Below are 18,888 nucleotides of genomic sequence, written 5' to 3' on the forward strand. Positions count from 1 at the left end.
ATGCACCGAATATCTTTCTCCAGAGAGAATTTCTGTTGCTAGGTTTGAGGGTCCCTGGTAGTCCCAGGTGAAGTACAGGGCTACAAATACCTGTTTTTTTCTATTGTGTATTAGGTCTTGGGTTATGACTTTTATACTCCTTTTCCTCTAGGCTCCAAAAAACCACACTTCAGTCTCTCAGCTCTTTCTTTGAGGTCAGCAAGTGTCCTTAGGGCAGTCAGCTAGTTTTGAGTGATTCATTTGGCTCCTTACCTTCTCCTAGATCTTGGCTTAGCAATTCTTTATAACTTTCCAGAAGTTATGTTAACAAGTTATCTTTCCAGAAGATGTTTTATATATTGTATTCAACATTTTCAGTTTTCTTTTATAAGGTCATTTATTTGAAATAGTTAAGCCTCCATTATCAGAAACAGAAGGCCTTACTGGTTTTTAAAAATTCTGTTTAGGGGGTGCCTGAGGCTTATAAAAAGAAAATTCTTTCAATTTTTCTTTAATTTGGCATTAAAAAGGGGAAATTATTTCTGGGTATAGCTAGTTTTTGTGACCAAGTAATTGTATTATGTGACAGTAACCAAGTGAGTAGCAATTATTTTGTACATGTCTTATTTAAAAAAATATGATACACACATGTAAATTGAAATTACTCAACATAAATAGAACTCTCTATGCTTCATTGCCAATTGAGTTTCATACTTTTATAATACTTCTAAGATAAAACTGATAACATTCTTATTAATTAATATGTCTTTTTATGTACTTTTTAGACCGTAGAATCATTGGGGATAGAAAATATTTTCTCATTATGGAGCATTTCTTTTTATCCATTTGATTATATAAATAAAATTGCTCATTTGTAACTGAAAACAATAATAAAACTGACATTTTCACAATTTTACTAAATCACTAAAGGACTATCAAAGATAAGAATTTACTCAGGAAATACTGATGTAAATAATAACAGATTTATCTGTGATTAACTTGAAGGTTTTTGTTCAGATTTTAAATAAGTTAGACATATTTTGTAAAGCAGTCTGCAATAAATTGTAGCATCAGTTGTAATATTAGAACTAGCTTTAAATTTAGCAAATCAATACTTTATTTAACATTGAATTGTTTAAATTCATAAAAACTGTTTGTGTGTGTGTGTGTGTGTGTGTGTGTGTGTGTGTTACCTTATCTGCTAGAATTCATTCTTGTACCTAATTAAATCTTTTTGGCAGTTTCCAATTTCAAGAATTCCATGCATGTTCACAGACATCATTTTCTGTACTGTAAAGCATTTGTTTCTTGATTTGCTGAGTTGAAGCATTCAATTTAAGTCATTAGCTAAACAGAAGTCCTCAGTTTATGCTAATATTGTTTTGTCATAATGTCAATCAGCAAGTGTTGCAGAGTGACACAAAGGCAGTGAATTTCATTGTCATTAATCTGAGAAAGCTTTGGGCTTTCCTTGGCAAAGAGCAGAGGTGAGCTGTGTCAAGGTTATGAAGGAGGTACAAATTTTGCTAAGCTTGGTGGTTAGTCCTACTTTTCTTTGTGATGTCTTTAAGTGCTATTTAATGATAACCCTACAAGTGTAGGTAGAAATGGAAGCCACTTTGTATTTAAAGATAGGGAAATTGAGGCTAAAGAGTTTAAGTAACTTATTTAAGGTGTCACAGCTTGTTAGGGTAAAGCCTTGATTAGAGGCCAAGTCTCCACTGGAGCATACTTGCTCTTTTTTCAAATGCCAGTGTTTTAAATAGGAAGAGGCACATTATGTGTATTATGTTTGCATCTTTCTTACAGAGGTACTAGCAGAACTTTGTGTCATCTATTGCTAGGGATATTGCTTAAAACCCTAACCTGGGAGTCAGAAGGCCCAGATCATAGTTCTGCATTATATACTAGTCAATTTTTGGAAGCTCACCAAATTTATTAAATGGAGTTTACTTGTATTGGCAGATAATAGAGAACTGTATTGACAGAATGTCTGATAATAGACTTTAACACGTTAGAAAGGTGTTCTAATGTAAATGTGTCATGTGCGCATCATGTCTTTCATTTCTTTGTTAATTCTGAGTTTTCTGTTCTTTCAGCTTTAGCATACTTTTTAAATATTTCAGGAAAGCTTTTCTCCTTTGATGGTTTATTTGCCATTTCCTCACTAATCCGCTTCTAAACCATATAAATATATGTGTATATATATATATATATATATATATCCACTATGCTAGAAATGGTAGCATTATTTATACAGTGTTAAAGTTGCAGCGAGTACAATCCATAGCGCAGTGTCTTGGCCCTGTGGTTATAGTGAGTGGCATAGATAAGAATATATTATAAAAGGATCCAAGAACCTAATCTGAAAGTGTCTTTTTATATAAAAATTTACTATTATGAATATATGGTAGTATGCAAGTTTAGGTAATGTCACACAGATAAAAATAATTTTGACAGTATCTTTCTTATGGTAAAGAAGCTGTAGTCATTCCTTGCGAGTACTATACAGGCTACCCATCTCTGTTTAATAGCAGTAATATCAAGGTAAATTGAATAATAGGCAATATTGATATTAATTTGTGGTGATATTAATTAAGATGTGTATACATATATTTGTGTAAGGAAAGAGAAAGGTCCCAGCTGGTTGATTTTCTGAGATTTTTTTTTTAATTGATGAAGTGTTGGATTGTGGTTTATATGAGGCCTAGCTCTGTGGGCTAAGCTCCTTTTTTCCCTATCCAGAGCCTTGGGACCAGGGATCTGAAGTGATCCTGATTTACTCTACTCTTGGGTTGGGGAACATTTCAAGAAATCAAAATTTACCAGTCTCTTGCATCTTTCCTGAGTAGTGTCATCGCTGATATTCAGATATACATGTTGTTGCAAGGAGCATTCTGTGGTATGGATCTTGATAGGATCAATTTTTAGTTTAAATGTAGCTTTTCATTCTCCTGTTTTATGTTCTCTTGATAAGTTGAACCATAAGAAATAAAACTTGCTTGTAAGAACTTTACAAAGTAAGAATTTGGCTTCCTGCAAACTGCTTTGAAGACTAGCTAAGACTCAATGCTTAAGGGAGTGAGTTCTGGTCAGTTGATGGCTTGGGACCCTACCAGAGTACTAGGGGAGGAGTTGATACTTTCCCAGCCAGCTGATAGAGCCAGTCCTGCTGCTGCTTACCAAGTCATAAAGCTGCAACTGGAAGATTTAAACCCAGCTCTCTAATCAGGGTGGGAGTCAGGGTGCCACTGACGCCCATTGACGAATCCTGACCTGGCAGGATCAGGCTGTGGTCAAGGTTCTATATCGTAGGCCCTGATGATGTTAGAGGAAAGGCTGTGTTTCCATAATCATTCAACTTAAAATCCCCTCAGCCCCATTCTTCATAGTCTCTCTCTCAAATTCTAATGCCCAGCCCAGCCTTAATGCAGTGTATTGCCACACAGTGTGATAGAGCAACAGGGAACTTGTACACCTACCTAAGCATCCAGACTCTGGGTTTTTCCTCAGTAAAAACTATTTCAGCAGGCCTGATGTATGTGCTGCTTCACCATTTACCCTTGTTTGGACAACAAAACAGAACTAGGAACTTCAGGGGCATTTGGGTGGCTCAGTCGTTAAGCGTCTGCCTTCGGCTCAGGTCATGGTCCCAGGGTCCTGGGATCGAGTCCCACATTGGGCTCCCTGCTCTATGGGAAGCCTGCTTCTCCCTCTCCCTCGCCCCTGCTTGTGTTCCCTCTCTCACTGTGTCTCTCTCTGTCAAATAAATAAAATCTTAAAAAAAAAACTAGAACTTCAGTTTTGAAATCACTTAACTAAGAGAGCTTCTGATAGTAAGGAATGATGATGCCCTCATGAAATATTGTATACTATAAGAACCTTGTCTGCTGAAGGCAGGAGAAATAAATCCAGTAGTCACTGATGGTTAGAGATTTCTCTGTCCCTAATCCCATATTAGGCATAGTATGGTTGCAGAACATAGCACTCAAAATCTATTCGGATACTATAATATTTACTTATTAAAACCTTTTCACATGTTTTCTACCCAATTATTAATCTGGTGATTTTTTTTCACATATCCAACAGGCCTAAAACACAGCCAAAAATAAAAGAATTTCAACTAGTTTTAATGTCTTTGTGGAAAATGTCAACTAGTTTTAACGTCTTTATCAGAGGTGTTTAAAAAATACTTTTGTACCTCTTCACCTTCATAGCTTATGGATTAGAAAGATATTTTCCACATTAGGGTAAAGCACACTTACTGTAATTAAAAATTTGTATGCTTGCTATATTTTTTATAGGAATTTAATGTTTATTATAGAAGTGAGAATAGTATTTGTTCTTTAAAAAGTAATCTTTATACATCTCTAAGTTAGGTAATGACATTTGATATAATTTAATAAGAATTTGATCTAATCTGTTTCTTCATTTACAACAAAAAGGACAATCTTATCTGCTAAAGTTTTTATTCATTGTGTTTAAGTCTTTTTCTGGAATATGCCATTTGGGTAAATGTAAAGGTTAATTTTATATATAAATACTAGGGGTGGCTAAGTCTATCTTTTTTTGTAATCCTATATTCCTGTTAACAGAAATCCACAGAAGCCAGATACTTCCTCATTTGTTTAATGAAATTATCGCCATACTAAAGCACTTGACACTATTGAATAATGTTATTTTAAAAGTTTATTATAAGCTATCCATATATTAAGTCCTGGAGGTTTTGTTGTATTAACTCTTTTCATCATGTGGATATAAAGATATAGATATGGTTGGGGGAGGGAAGAGAAGAGAAGGAAGGAGAAGCAAGAGGGGAGAGAGGGAGTTAACTTGCTAGGGTTCTCAGGAATCCCTTTTAGTATGAGCATACCCTGTATTCTTAAATAACTAAGCTTTGCCTCAACAAGTATTCAGAATAAACACTGATAAAAAAAATAGGTAATTTGTTTTACTAATATTTTTCCCATCTTAATGTTAGGTCTTCAAACATGAGCTAGCTTACTTATTGACTGGAATTCTTGGAGCAGCAATAGATTATTGGATCTTCCTTGGTCTTAAGAGGGGTAAAAATGTGATGCGACACATGTCTGATGACTTAGGAAGTTATGTTTCCCTTTCATGTGATGGTAAGTGATCTGTATTATGTTTTTCATAGACCTATTATGTGATTTTCCTTTAGGCAGTTTGTAATCTTTAACATACATTCATACGAAGTTTTTTAAAAATACTTCCATATACACTCACTTGTGTAGGTATATATACATAGATACACATACATGGGGTTATAGGTATGAACACGCACACACATAACAAACAGTGTAAAGAGGGTAAAAATTACTCATAATGAATGCTCTCACACAGATAAACACTTTTCATCTTTTCCTTTCCAGTAATTTCTAAGTATTTTTACATAGTTGAACACATGTAATTTGTATTCTTATTTTCTTCTAAATGTTACATGAACCTTCACCCCATACACATAATTTATTATTTAAATATTATTTTGATAATTTCATAAAAATTGAATATTCTAGAAAATAGTACCTGCAAATAAATTATTATATATGTACATATAATACTATTATTTTCCTTAATAATATAACTAAAAATTATAAGTAAACTATGCAAGTAAACACTTAACCAAATTATTTATTTTTATTAACTAGACAAATTTAAATCTGTTTATTCTCTTTTCATTGAAGAAATAGATTAGCTTTTTATGTATGGTGTTTTGGAATCTTACATGGTAAGAACTATTTTTAGTCCCTTTAATATTTGTAATCATTCAAGTTGAATAGAAAACATTATCTTTTGTGCAGGGAGCCCGATACGGGACTCCTCAGGTCTCTTCCTGCAAAAATACTTAATAAAAGACAATGAAATGTATTGACTCAGAATACTTATGTTATAAAGCCACTTCGATTAATTTATGTTATATCACTATTTAAAACATTTACCCCATGTACCTGTTGCTGTATAATTTTCCTTATTATAAAAAGCCGCGACTATTTCTTTCCCATTGAGTCTGGTGATATAGCAAACGAGCATGGATTAAGCAAAAATAAATAATTTATAATTTTCTCACTCTCCTCCCCCCAATCATCTATTCTAATTTTAAAATTTCCTCGAAAATAAATGGGGGGAGGAATATTATTTAAGCAATGTGATAACAGAACTCATTTTCACCTGCTCACCTTATGAAAGGTTTGGTCTCCTAAGTGAGGAAGGCTTCCAAAAGACCTGAGGTACATTCCTGAACTTCAAAGTCTGTTTAGGGAACTATGAATCTTTTTATTTCTCTCTTGTATCCTAACTTCCTAAAATGAACGTATTGTTTAAAACAAGTGAGTTTGTGGCCCTCCAATATAAAGGATCATTTTTATGTACTTTAAAAATTTTAGATTGCCAAATATTCTTTTTTGTTACACTTGTGTTTCAGTGCATCTAGGTTTTATGTAAAAGAAGAAGTTCTTGAATATGCTGTCAATCACTTTAATGCTTTGAAGAGACATTCTAGAATAGGATCCAGGATTAAAACTAGGTTCAGGATTTATTCGATGATGCCCTCTAAAGAGAGGTCTCTTTTTATACTACTGAAGTTAGAAGATTTTTATCTTAAGCATTTTGTCTTTTTTTTTTTTTTCTTGAGCTGAGGGGTAATTACTGTTCCTTTTGTGGAGTAGCTGTCCTTTGTTGCATGACTTTTTAACGTTTCTTAGCTCAAATTCAGTTTTCCTTTAGAATCTTTTATTATTTCTTTCACACCATTCCTACTGGGTAGTTCTTTTGTTACTGTTGTTGTTTTAGAAAAGCAAATTTCTGTCATCATTTGCTGGCATCAGAACTAAACGTTCAGCTAAAAGGATTCCCGTTTTTATTCCATAATGAAACTGCTTTGAGTTGGAGGACTCAGGCCAGGATTAGTGGTGGTTTTAGAGACTTTAATGACTTTAGAGTCAGTATAGTTATATGTGTTGTTTCCAGTACGTATTGGTCACCTCTAGGGAAATATAATTTATCTTATAGTTTAGCCAAATGCAGGAAATACAAGCCTGTACTAATAGGGTTCTCTATACATCACTTTCAATGGTTGCTTCTCTCATATTCTGAATTTCCTTTTACTTTTAAAGCAGGGTATTGTTATTCACTTTTATTTCCACCTTTCACATGACAAGTTTTAATCCAGCAAGTTTTAGTCTGTGACTGACTTAAGCTAAATCTACACCTAATGTTACCATTACAATTCTTTTTTTTTTTTTTTTAAGATTTTATTCATTTATTTTTGCAAGAGAGAGAGAATGCAAGCGCACATGTGCACATGAGCCCGGGTGGGGGGGAAGAGGGACAGAGGGAGAAACAGACTCCCACCCAGCAGGGAGCCCAATGCGGTGTTGTATCCCAGGACCCTGGGATCATGACCCAAGCCGAAGGCAGATGCTTAACCACCTGAGCCACGCAGGCGCCCCACTATTACAATTCTTTCAACATACTGAGCAATTACTTTGCTTCCCCAGATAATGTTTGATCACTAATATTTAAAACTCTAATTGAGATTTAAACTATATCCATGTTTGGGGCACCTGGGTGGCTCAGTTGGTTAAGCGACTGCCTTCGGCTCAGGTCATGATCCCAAAGTCCTAGGATCGAGCCCTGCATCAGGCTCCCTGCTGCGCGGGAAGACTGCTTCTCCCTTTCCCTCTGCCTGCTGCTCACCCTGCTTGTGCTCTCTCTTCTCTCTCTGTCAAATAAATAAATGAAATCTTAAAAAAAAAAATTCTTTATCCATGTTTGAAATTTTTTTTTTTTTACCCTTCTCAAAACACACAAAATTGGTCCCTTAGGCTTCTTAATTTGGCTACCAGTAGGTAGTTTTAAAAATTTATTTCTAAAATGGTTCAAGTTACTATCTTCCTAATTTTTTGTTGTTAGTATGTCTTGATTTTTTACCTTTGTCAAGAGACAGAAATCAGGTGAACAGTTTAATTTTAAGAGAGCAGTAGCTTTTCTATAGCTAATATGTAAAATTAAAGTGTTTATTATGGACTTTGTAGCGTAATACTTTTATCTGCACAAGTGGACCAGGTGTTCTAATAATGTCCTTTTTGTCAGCATGTTGATACTTTGTTGAAGAACCATTTCTTTTTCTCTATTGCTACCCCGCCATCCCCACCCACCCTTTTTTTTTACTATTTTTTGGCATTCTTCTTTTTTTTTGTTGTTTTTTTGTTTTTTAAGATTTATTTATTTATCTGAGAGGAAGAGAGAGTCCCAAGCAGACTCTGCACTAGATGGGTAGCCTAACGTAGGGCTCAGTCCCACAACCCTGAGATCAGGACCTGAGCTGAAACCAAGAGTCGGTCACTTAACCCACTAAGCCACCCAGGCTCCCCTCTTTGCATTATTCTTTAGCTCTGTTCCTATTTTTTGCTTTTCCTAAGTCACTAATAAAAATATTATAGTTTGGCTGTTATATGACATCCAGTTGAAGATGATGGTCCATCTTTCTCATTTATGGCCAACAATACATTTTTGTTTTTCTTAGTGCAAAAGCATAAAATTCATATTGTGATGCTACTCAGATTCAAATCTATTAATTTTAGTTTAGTAAAACCGTTGTTAGTTCAGTAGGTAAGTAAAATCCTTTATCCTTTCCATCAGATCTCCTGTCCATCAACCCACGTAGATGCCATTCTCTTTTATTTCTGAACACTTTGAACAGAAAGTTTTCTTATCTCCTTTTCTGTTTTTTAAGATCAAGTGATCTGAAAGGGTTTTGTTTTGTTTTGTTTTTAATGCCTAATTGAAATTCCTGGTAAATTGGCTAGAACTAGGGGTTGGCAAATTTTTTTGTATGTGGTACCACATAATAAGTATTGTTGGCTCTACAAGCTCACAGTCTGTCCTCAGCTCTGCAGTTGTAGGAAGAGTAGCCATACACAATATATAAATGGACATGGCTGTGTTCCAGTAAAAATTTATGTATAAGGATAGACAGCAAGACATTGTTTCCTAATTTTTAACTTGTTTCTCCTGTTCTGAGTGGGAAGAAAATATGTCATCACAATCTATAATAATACTTTTGATATCTTTAGAGAACTTTAATAAAGCTTCCTTTGCCCTTCTCAGGCTACATCACTATTTTTTCCAAACCTTTATTCACTTTTATATTTTAAATCTCTATTATAATCCCTCTGCATGCTTCAGACCTCTTCCATCAATGTTTTCATGATTTTACTAAGTATCTCATCAAAATGTTTCTATTCTCTTCATTTATTCAGCAGATTTTTATTGCCATTCTATCAGGCATTGATCTAAATGCCATGTATAGTGGAAGTGGGATGGGGGGACAAAACATGGTTCTTAATTTTTTGGAGTTTTTGGTGGGAGAAACAGACTACAGTTAGATTAATGTAAATACATCATTTAAAAATGCTAAGTGCTTCAAACAAGAAAAACTCGGTGTTGAGATGAGTGAATTTACACTTTATATCAGGTAGTTGAGGAGAGCAGTACCTAAAGGGTAAGTAGGAGTTTAGCAGAGTCAGGAAAGCATCTCCCATTAGAAAACACAACATTTACCAAAACTGAGACAGGAAAAAGCGGGACCTGTTTGAAATCTTATGGTAGCTGGCTGCTGGCAAGATGCAAGGAGAAGAGTGAATAAAGGCAGAGGAAGAGTTGAGGAGTTAGAAGCCAATATAAGGGAGTGGCATGATGTGCTAAATTTTTTTTAAAAGGTGATCTAGGCTTATCTTTCTAGGGTTATTGCTCTCTGCCAGTCACTCCTTTATTCATTTATCTTTCAAACACTAAATGTTTCTTCTCTGCAAGTCAGTGACCTCTAACCTGTGAGGGATACAAAAATGATCCTGCCCGTAAAGGTCTTACAGTCCCGTGGCTTAGTTTCTTATGTTCTATTGTTCATCTGTTATTTATTATTCCCTTTAAATGTGTTACCTGGTAATATGTGGATCCACTATAGTTAGTGTTTTCTATTTTTTTTAAAGCTATCAAATGCTCTTTCTGGATGAATAAGTTCATTTGGTCATTTCTTTTGAACTGTACAGTGAAGTTATTTCTGCTTTGTTTTTGCCTCTGCTTAGAGGTGATGTGTTAAGAGATTGAGGTAAATGCTGTGATGATAGGCTTTTTTTTTTATTGTGTAACTAGAGATTTTATAATCAAAAGAGTTCTTTCAGAATAGAAGAAAATTTTTGCAAACCATGTATCAGATGAGGGGTTAATATTCAAAAGATATAAAGAACTAACAAAACTTAATAGCAGATAAACAGTCTATTGAAATTTGGGCAGAACTAAAGAGACATTTTTCCAAAGAGGACATCAAAATGGCCAACAGGCACGTGAAAGATGCTCAGGATCACTAATCATCAGGGAGATGCAAATCAAAACGACAGTGAGATAACCTCACCAGTTAGAATGGATATCATCAAGAAGACGAGACAAGAGCTGACAAGGTTGTGTTTTTAAAAAAAGCAGAGGGGGCAGGGGGGACCTTTATGCACTGTTAGTGGGAATATAGAATGGTCCAAATATGAACAATAATATGGAGGTTCCTCAAAAAATTAAAATTGATCTACCATACAATTCAGCAGTATCATTTTTGGGGTCATACCCAAAGGAAGTAAAAACAGCATTTTGATGAGGTTTATGCACACCCATTGTCACAACATTATTCACAATAGCCAAGATATGAAAAAACCCAAATGCCCATCGTTGGATGAATGGATAAAAGCGATGTGGTGTACATACACATTGGAATATTATTCAGCCATGACAAAGGAGGATATTCTGCCATTTGAAACAACATGGATGGACCATGAGTGGATTATGCTAAGTGAGATAAGTCACACAGAGAAAGACAAGTACTGTATGATACTACTTACATGTAGAATCTTTAAAATCAAACCTGTAAAAAAAAAAAAAAACCAATAAAATTGATGTGGTATGATGTTGGAGTCCTGGAGTGAATGGTCAAGAAAGAATTCTTGAGATGTCTTCGGTGCAAAAAGATGGTTATTTTAAAGCACAGGGACAGTACCCTTGGGCAGAAAGAGCTGCACTGGTTATGAGGAGTGACTGATTATATACTTTTAAGTTGCGAGGGGGTTAAGGATAGGGTGTAAGTCTCTAAGGAATTTGGAAGCAAGTTTTTTAGGACCTTGAGAGGCTAGCTGTTTATAGGAAAAGGCCATTTACTACAGTCTAGTAAAACTTTAGTCATGAGACCCTTCACATGTTTGTCAGTGGGCCATATGTTTGGAGGATGATTGCTAACATATATCTTGAGGGGCAGGGGGGCAGAGATAAAGGAAGTTTCCAAAGGGATTTTTCTATGTTAAAGAAGACTTACAGGATCCTGGAAGTTGGGCTAATGTCTAGCTAAGGTTGCCTTTTGCCTCTGGCAGAGTATTAACATTGAGGCAGTTGAGTGGTAGAGGAAGGTCACTCTGCCTGTCTCAACTACTAGTCAATGGGCTGCAAAGGAAATTTATTTTTCTTATACACTTGTTTTGCCTTTGTTCTCCACATCAAAATGATGGTTAGTATAGGATGGGAATTGGGGGGATCAGATTGATTGTGTTTAAGGGTACAAACTTGAAATGAGTAGTAAATAAGCCATAGAGAGCTAATACACAGTATAATGAATACAGATAATATACTATAATGATGTTATATAATGTTACTTCAATGGCAGTCACATTATAATATATAAATGTATCAAAGTGATAGGCTGTACACCTTAAGTTTATAAAATGTAACATGTCAAGTTGATTAAAATCTGATCATGATCATTCTTCAGTTTACTGCTTGCACAGTTTCTATAATACTTATAGTCTAGTAGGCTGTGAGTAGTCAGTTGTAACAAAAGGTTATAAATAACTCCTTTCTATTGTTCAGTTCTTTTAAATTATATTGCAGTTTTGGAAAGGATTATTTAAATTCGCAATCTCTTCTTTGTGTGGGGCTACGTGGATCTACTTAACATCTGACTGGAGCCATTTGCCCATATGGCAGTGTGCCTTAAGGCAGGAACTTCAGGTCTTTAGGCAAGGCAGGGTTTCTAGCTTAGCCTGGGCACTTTTTATATTTTGGGCTGGATAATTCTTTATTGTTGGGGACTTTCCTGTGAACTCTGAATTGTAGGGCATTTAGTAGCATCCAAGGCTTTTGACCACTGGATGCCAATAATACCTCCCACCCTAGTTGTGACAATCAAACATTGTCAAATGTTCCCTGGGGTAAAATTCTCCACCCACTTAGTCCATTCTTTTTCACCTCCCCCTCTTGTAACCCCCCTCCCCCCGATTGAACAAATCAAACAATGAAGGACTGCAAGGATACCATCCCTTAGCCTTTTGGTAAGGCATTTGAACAGGAAAGGACGTAAATTGGTTGTCTGGTGTCTTTTCAGCCTAAAGAAACCCAGCCCCTGACTATAGAGGTCAAGTTTTATACTTGTGTATATTGTGTCTTTGAACTTCTTCTGTCTGTGTGAGGCTTCTGTATGAAAGGAATTAAATTTGTTATTCTTCTGTTAATCTTTCTTATGTCAATTTAATTAATAGAGCAGCCAAAAGAATCCAGATCGGTTGAGGGAAAATTTTTCCTCCCCTACAGTTGACCACATAGAGAGTAATTTTACTGCTCGCTCTGGGGCTTCTCCCACTGAGAGATCCTGGGACCACTGACAGAAAGCCAGCAGAAGGTAAGACTTCTTACCATGTCAGTGTCCCAGATCTCTCCCTACATGGCCCAGTGGAAGCAAGAATGGTGAGAGTCCTATTTTTGCTTTTCTAAATTTGGATTAGCAGGAGGAAATATTTGTGAAACTAGTTCCTTGCATATAGTGACTCTGTTAAAGGTTTGTTATGAGTAGTCTTGGTTTTTATTGATCATTTTCCTCCCAGAGACAGTCACTGTTTTTCTTTGTCTCTCTTATGTTCTTTGTCACAGGAGGAAAACCATAGGGTATAACACAAGCATAAGCCCCATAAACCTACTTTTTTGAGCCAGTGGCCTCACAGACTGGTGAGTTCATGGTTCTCATCAAACAGGTGTATGTTTAGACAGACTTTGTTGTGGGTCAACATGCACATAAGGTAAAGGCTGTTGGAAGCCAAACCTGCAAAATTGGGGTGCACGGGTCGAGCATTTAAAGGCTATTAGAGTGCCCACCACCTCACTCAGTGACTCCCATATTAGGATAAGTTGGTCCTAGAGCAGGTTAGATTGACACTAGATCACCCACCAACCTCAAGACAATTTCTGTGCCATGAGATACTTGTAAAAAAAAAAAAAAGAAAGAAAGAAAAGAAACAATCCCCCAAAACGAACATCCCTATTAAGTATTACTCTGGCTCTGAGAGACCTGAGGCTTAGTTAGCGTACATATAAGAGAAACTGGATGAGGTTTTACGTTTGTCTTGTTCTTTTTCTTGAGAGCTTGGCTTTATGACCAGTGAGAATATTTTTCCATCGTTTCTGTCAGCTGTAAGGTGCACATACCAGCATGCCGATTGGTGGCCAGTTGAGTAGACTGGGGTTCCGAGACATGAAGTCATAAGCAGCACTCCCTTTGTCTGACTGTGCAAGCTGTGAGGGGAGTTTATCATGAGAGGTCCCAGTCCATAAGAGGCCTTAGTCTTCTCAACCTATGTTGTTACTGCTAGGAAAGTCCCATTCCAGTAGTGTCTGCACATTGTCACAGATTAACATGTCTGTGACTGGAGACACTATTTACACAATACCATTTCTACTGTAACAACTTTTGTAGACTTCTTTGAATGATCTTCTTGGATCATAGGGGCTGCATCTTCTGTACCCTCTCTCTTGGGTCTATGGTAAAGATTGATTCTAACATGGAAAGGTACCTCTGGGTCTTTCCACAAAAAGGCTTACTGGTTTGAGTTGCTATTAAGATTAGTATAAGATCCCTCATGTCAATGGCCAGACAATAGAACCCTTATAGTATAAAAATATATAATTGGTTAATTTAAAAGGAGAAATTTTAGAGAGCTCTATCTTAAACAGTTGTCTTATTAGTGCCTTTGGAAAGACCATATTTAAAAAGAGGGACCCACAGGAATATAATAGCTAGCCTTAGGGACACCCTTAACAAGATTAAAGAAGAGAAATTAGAACAAAAATTAAAGTCCACATCCCATATAAATTCCCCATCTTAAATTCCAGCCCCATCTCCTCAGCAAATTCCCTTAACTTCCCAAATTTCCCTGTCTTCTCCCCAAAATTCTTCAAACACCCAGCTAGCTACTTGTATTTCCTTTTGCTGAAAGATTTACTAAAAGCTTTCCAGCCTCATCTGCAAGCCCAGAGTGTATTGGTTACTAGTGTAAATGCTGAAGGCTAGGAAGTAAATTTAAACAGAAGCACCTGTAATGGACAGTAGGCCTCTGTCTGCTATTTCTTAAAATTCCTCCTACTTCACAGGGTTCTTTAATCAACCACTGCTAGGTTCTGGCCTTCCCATACAGTGTCCCTTGAGGATATGTGTGTACTGGACCCCCACTGCCAAGAATTCATGACCCATGAACGCCAGCAAATCTTTTACATGATAAAGCCTCTTACCTCTACTTTCAGAAGACTTAACAAATTTAGAGAACAGAAAGATTAGTGGCCATTCACAGCCCCACTAGGGGGGACCTTGATTAGCTTCAAAAGAGTATTCTCCCCACCCATAGTTGTGCTGCAGTTCACTGACAAGCCAGATGGATCCCTGGGGAAAAATCCGCCTCTCTGAGGAAAGAAATGACCAGAGTATCTCTTTAGACCCTCCTACAAATGATCAGCTGGTGGCCTAAAGGCTGATGTTCAGGGTCTCAGAAGCAATAGTAGAGGCTTTTTTCCCCTAAGATGAATTGGGCCAAGGTTGAATTCTGCAATCAGAAAGAAGGCCTTTGTGTTTTAAAACATTACAGAAACGTTACAAAGGTATATTGCACTAAACCCTGAAGTTTTAGATATAGAAATCTTTAGGTTTCTATCTTAGTTGGAAATTTTTTCCATGATATAAGTCCTTATCTTACAGATCTTTGCAAAACCAGAAATGAAACCCTGAAACAATTACCATCCCCCAGATCTTCCCTATAAATCTTAAAATGCTAGTAGATATTGTAAAAGATTGGAATATTGAAAATAGAATTGTCCTACACTTAAGGAGAGAAAAATTTAAATAGCAATCACCCTACCTTTCTGATAAATCATAGGCAAATATGCCCCAAAAGCTCCATTTTGGAGAAAACTTGGATACTAGGTGCATTTGTGATGTAAATTTTCTACAGCCACATACTCTAAGACCTAAGATCCATTCTTTGAAATGCAAACTTTAGGGAGAAGTTTTTTATCTGAAGAAGTAAACAAAGGAACTATTTGGAAATAAAGCTAATAAAAAAATCTTAAATGTCATCTCCATAAATACTGAAGAGCTTTAGCCATCTGAGCAGGTGAATTTAACTTATTACAACTGTCAAAACAAAATTTGGATCCAAGTGCTCTTTTATAAACTAGTGAATTTTGCATTATCATACCTATCTCATGACTAAAATTTTAAAACAAAAGCTGTGAGGACTGTTTGCAGGGGTGTGTGTGTGTGTATGTGTGTAGGGTAGATGTATAATATTCTACCTCTGGATAGTATTGCTAAAATTATAAAAAGAACTCTACTTGGCTTAAAAACAAACAGTCCATATAAATGGATTAAATAATCTTAAAATTCTCAGAAATACATCAGGCTAATGCAAATGCCTTTTAGGTCCACATAATCTGGGAAAGTATTTAGTATTAAAGCTAGTTTAAGTTCATTGGTTTAATTAAAATAAACATGTCTTTAAAACTACCAACATTGAATATAATACAGACATATAACTTTTATTCTACCCAAGTTTTATTAGTGAAATTAGTTCATGTTATCTCAAAAAAATTTGTGAGCAAGAAAAATAGGTTGGGATGATGGCTGGCTTTGTCTAATGTCTTACGACGTTTTCATGGGTAATCTAAATGTAATTGTTGGGAGCAAGTGATTTAGTTAGATGTAAGTGGGGTAAGAGTTTTTAGGTTAATTTTTTCTACAATAATTATGTTTTATGGTATGTGTACTTAAATAGCTTTCCACATCTCTTTGGTAACTTCTTAAACCCTTAGAGTTTGCTAAGTCAAGTTAAATGACAGAAATTCATTGAATACCTAGATCATTTCTAAATTGATGAAATAGTGAAACATAAATTACTGTATAAAGTTTTATCCACTTCTGCTTTCCTTTTACAGAGGAACTGAAGATATTTGATGTGTTAGTAAACTTGTCTTTTGTCTCTTTGGCAAGTTTACTATGAGGAATAATAGACTTCTAGAGATTGTAAAATGTGTTCAAAATTTGTTGATAATAGCACAATTGTCTACTTCCTAATTTTCACTAGAAATTAAATTTTCTGAGGGTTTTTAAGAATTTTAATTAATGTATGTATGTAAGACTACTGTAATAAGAGGGGAAATAACTGCATGCAAGGAAAATAAGTTGAGTTTTTGAGAAGGTATGAGGTATGGAGATGTGTTTTTGGTAAGGGGGAAACAATTTTATCTTGATTGTTTCATAATGTGAAGGAGAGACAATTTTACCTTGTGTGGTCAAGTTGTCTAAAATTAAATGAATTCATTATAATCGTTTTTTAAAAATAACCTTTAATATCAGTAATGTACTTATGTTTAAGTAAAACTGGAAGTATTCTTTCATCTGCTAAAAGGACAAAGTTTTCTTGAAAGATCCATTTGCTTTTGATAATGTAAAAGGTTTTTCTACACCTTTTATAAAATCTGCCTAGAAAATATTCTCTGTATTATCAAACTAATTACTTATTTTGTCTTTATGAATTCTTTGATTACTTAAGAAAACAGTCTCCTCTTAAAAGAGCTAAGGTTTTGTTTCTTTGTTTTTTTCCCAACTAAATTTCTATATTTGAGTGCAAAGTTTTTAATTGTCACTTTTGTGAAATTATTTCACAGTGGCTTATGATCCTGTTTGACCAAGTCTTTAAAATCTTTTGATATTCTTGACAAACTTCCCAAAATCAAATGCTAAATGAAGTCTTTTTTTGACTTTGAAATAAATTTGGGATTTTGCAGAGGGTGTCTGGAATATTATAAAAGATATGTTCTCACTCCTTGTCAAATGAGCAATTCTAAACTAATTAGGTTTAAATCACATGGGAAACATTGTCAAATAAGAAGCTATACTTAAGCCTTCTTTATGTTGTATTTGTATAGGTGTATGTTAGTGTTCCAAAAATAATAGGAAATTCCAAGATATCTGATATGTCCTGGTATATGTTATCACTTGTAATTCTAGCTTTAATCTTAAGATGTATGCCACAGAAATAACCAAATTTTCTTAATAACGTTGTAATGAACTCTTACAGACCCTTAACCACAGCCATTTTTAAGTCTGTTATTTACAGAGAATTATTGTTCTTCTCTGTTGCCTTTGTGAATACATTTCATCATCAGAGAGATTCATGGAAAGGACTGTGAAAAATGCTCTAGAATATGTGTTTCTCATTATTTTAAGATCATAACATTTAACTGGGTAAGAATTTGCAGAACTGTGATGGAGAAACAGCTTCATAAAACTGCAGACTTAAGATTAAAATCAACAGGGAGGGGAGCAAGATGGCGGAGGAGTAGGAGACCTGGATTTCGTCTGGTCTCAGGAATTCAGCTGAATAGGGATCAAACCATTCTGAACACCTACGAACTCAACAGGAGATCGAAGATAAGAAGAGTAACAACACTCTGAACAGAAAAGCGACCACTTTCTGGAAGGTAGGACGTGCAGAGAAGTGAATCCGAGGCGATATTCGGGAGGATAGAAGGCAGGGGAGGGGGCCTCCGTCGGCCCTTCTGGCAAGTGATAGAGCCGCGGAGCACAAAATCGGAATTGTTAGAAGCCGGCTCTGCTGAGGGACGTCGCTCCAGTGGCTAACCGGGGGGTGGAACCCTCACGGGACAGTGTGGTCTCAGGACCCTCGGGGTCACAGAAAGACCGGGGGTGCCTGAGTGCAGCAGAGCCCCCAAGTATCGGAGCGGGGAAGCCGGCTGCAGAGACGGAGCCGAGATGCGGGCTCTCAGCTCGGGGTCGCCATAAACTGTGATCCGCGGCCCAGTCGGGCTACTGCTCCTCCAGCAGGGACCCAACAAGCGGCAGAGCCGGGGAGACTCCCCTTCCTCCCCCAGGACGAACGGCATGGGAGCGCACCACAGGGATCTGCTGGGTTTGGAGACTCCACACGGGGTTGGGTGCCAGAGATAGAAACGCTCGATCACAGGCTGGGTGAGCAGGGAGTGCGGCCGGAGACCGGGGAGACGGGAATGACTGCTTTTCTCTGAGGGCACACTGAGGAGCGGGGCCCCGAGTTCTCAGCTCCTCTGGGCAGAAATTGGGAGGCCACCATTTTCACCCTGGTCCTCCAAAGCTATACCGAGAGCTTGCAGGGAACAAAAGCTCCTGAGAGCAAACCCGAGCAGCTTGCTTAGCCCAGACACACAAGGGCGGGGCAATTCAGCCTCCGGCAAAGACATTTGGGAACCACGGCAACAGGCCCCTTCCCCAGAAGATCAGCACGAACAGCCAGCAAGCCAAGACCAAGTTTACCGATCAAAGAGAACGGGAGAACTCCAGCTCTAGGGGAATACTGCACATAGAATTCATGGCTTTTTTACCATAATTCATTAGTTTTTCAAAGTTAATTTTTTTAACTGTTTTCTTTTTAATTTTTCTTTTTCCCTTTTTCAAACCTTTTATCCCTTTTTTAAAAAAAACTTTTTATTTTTCATTTTTAGAGTCATATTTTTATCCCTTCATAGTAGTTACCCTTATTT

General features: G+C 36.4%; 1 protein-coding gene across 1 annotated transcript in view; it reads left to right on the forward strand.

Moving 5' to 3' along the window:
• SLF1 (SMC5/6 complex localization factor 1) overlaps positions 1 to 18,888 on the forward strand; it is a 79,525-nt gene that overhangs the window by 43,489 nt on the left and 17,148 nt on the right. The window contains exon 15 of the mRNA XM_028089322.2: positions 4,961 to 5,108. Within this exon, the coding sequence (XP_027945123.1) occupies positions 4,961 to 5,108 (148 nt within the window). The remainder of the gene's footprint in view (positions 1 to 4,960; positions 5,109 to 18,888) is intronic.

The sequence above is a fragment of the Eumetopias jubatus genome, unplaced genomic scaffold, assembly GCF_037043125.1.
Source record: "Eumetopias jubatus isolate StellerSeaLion01/CBP00866 unplaced genomic scaffold, mEumJub1_p1.0 scaffold_5, whole genome shotgun sequence".
In the NCBI taxonomy this organism is placed as follows: domain Eukaryota; kingdom Metazoa; phylum Chordata; class Mammalia; order Carnivora; family Otariidae; genus Eumetopias; species Eumetopias jubatus.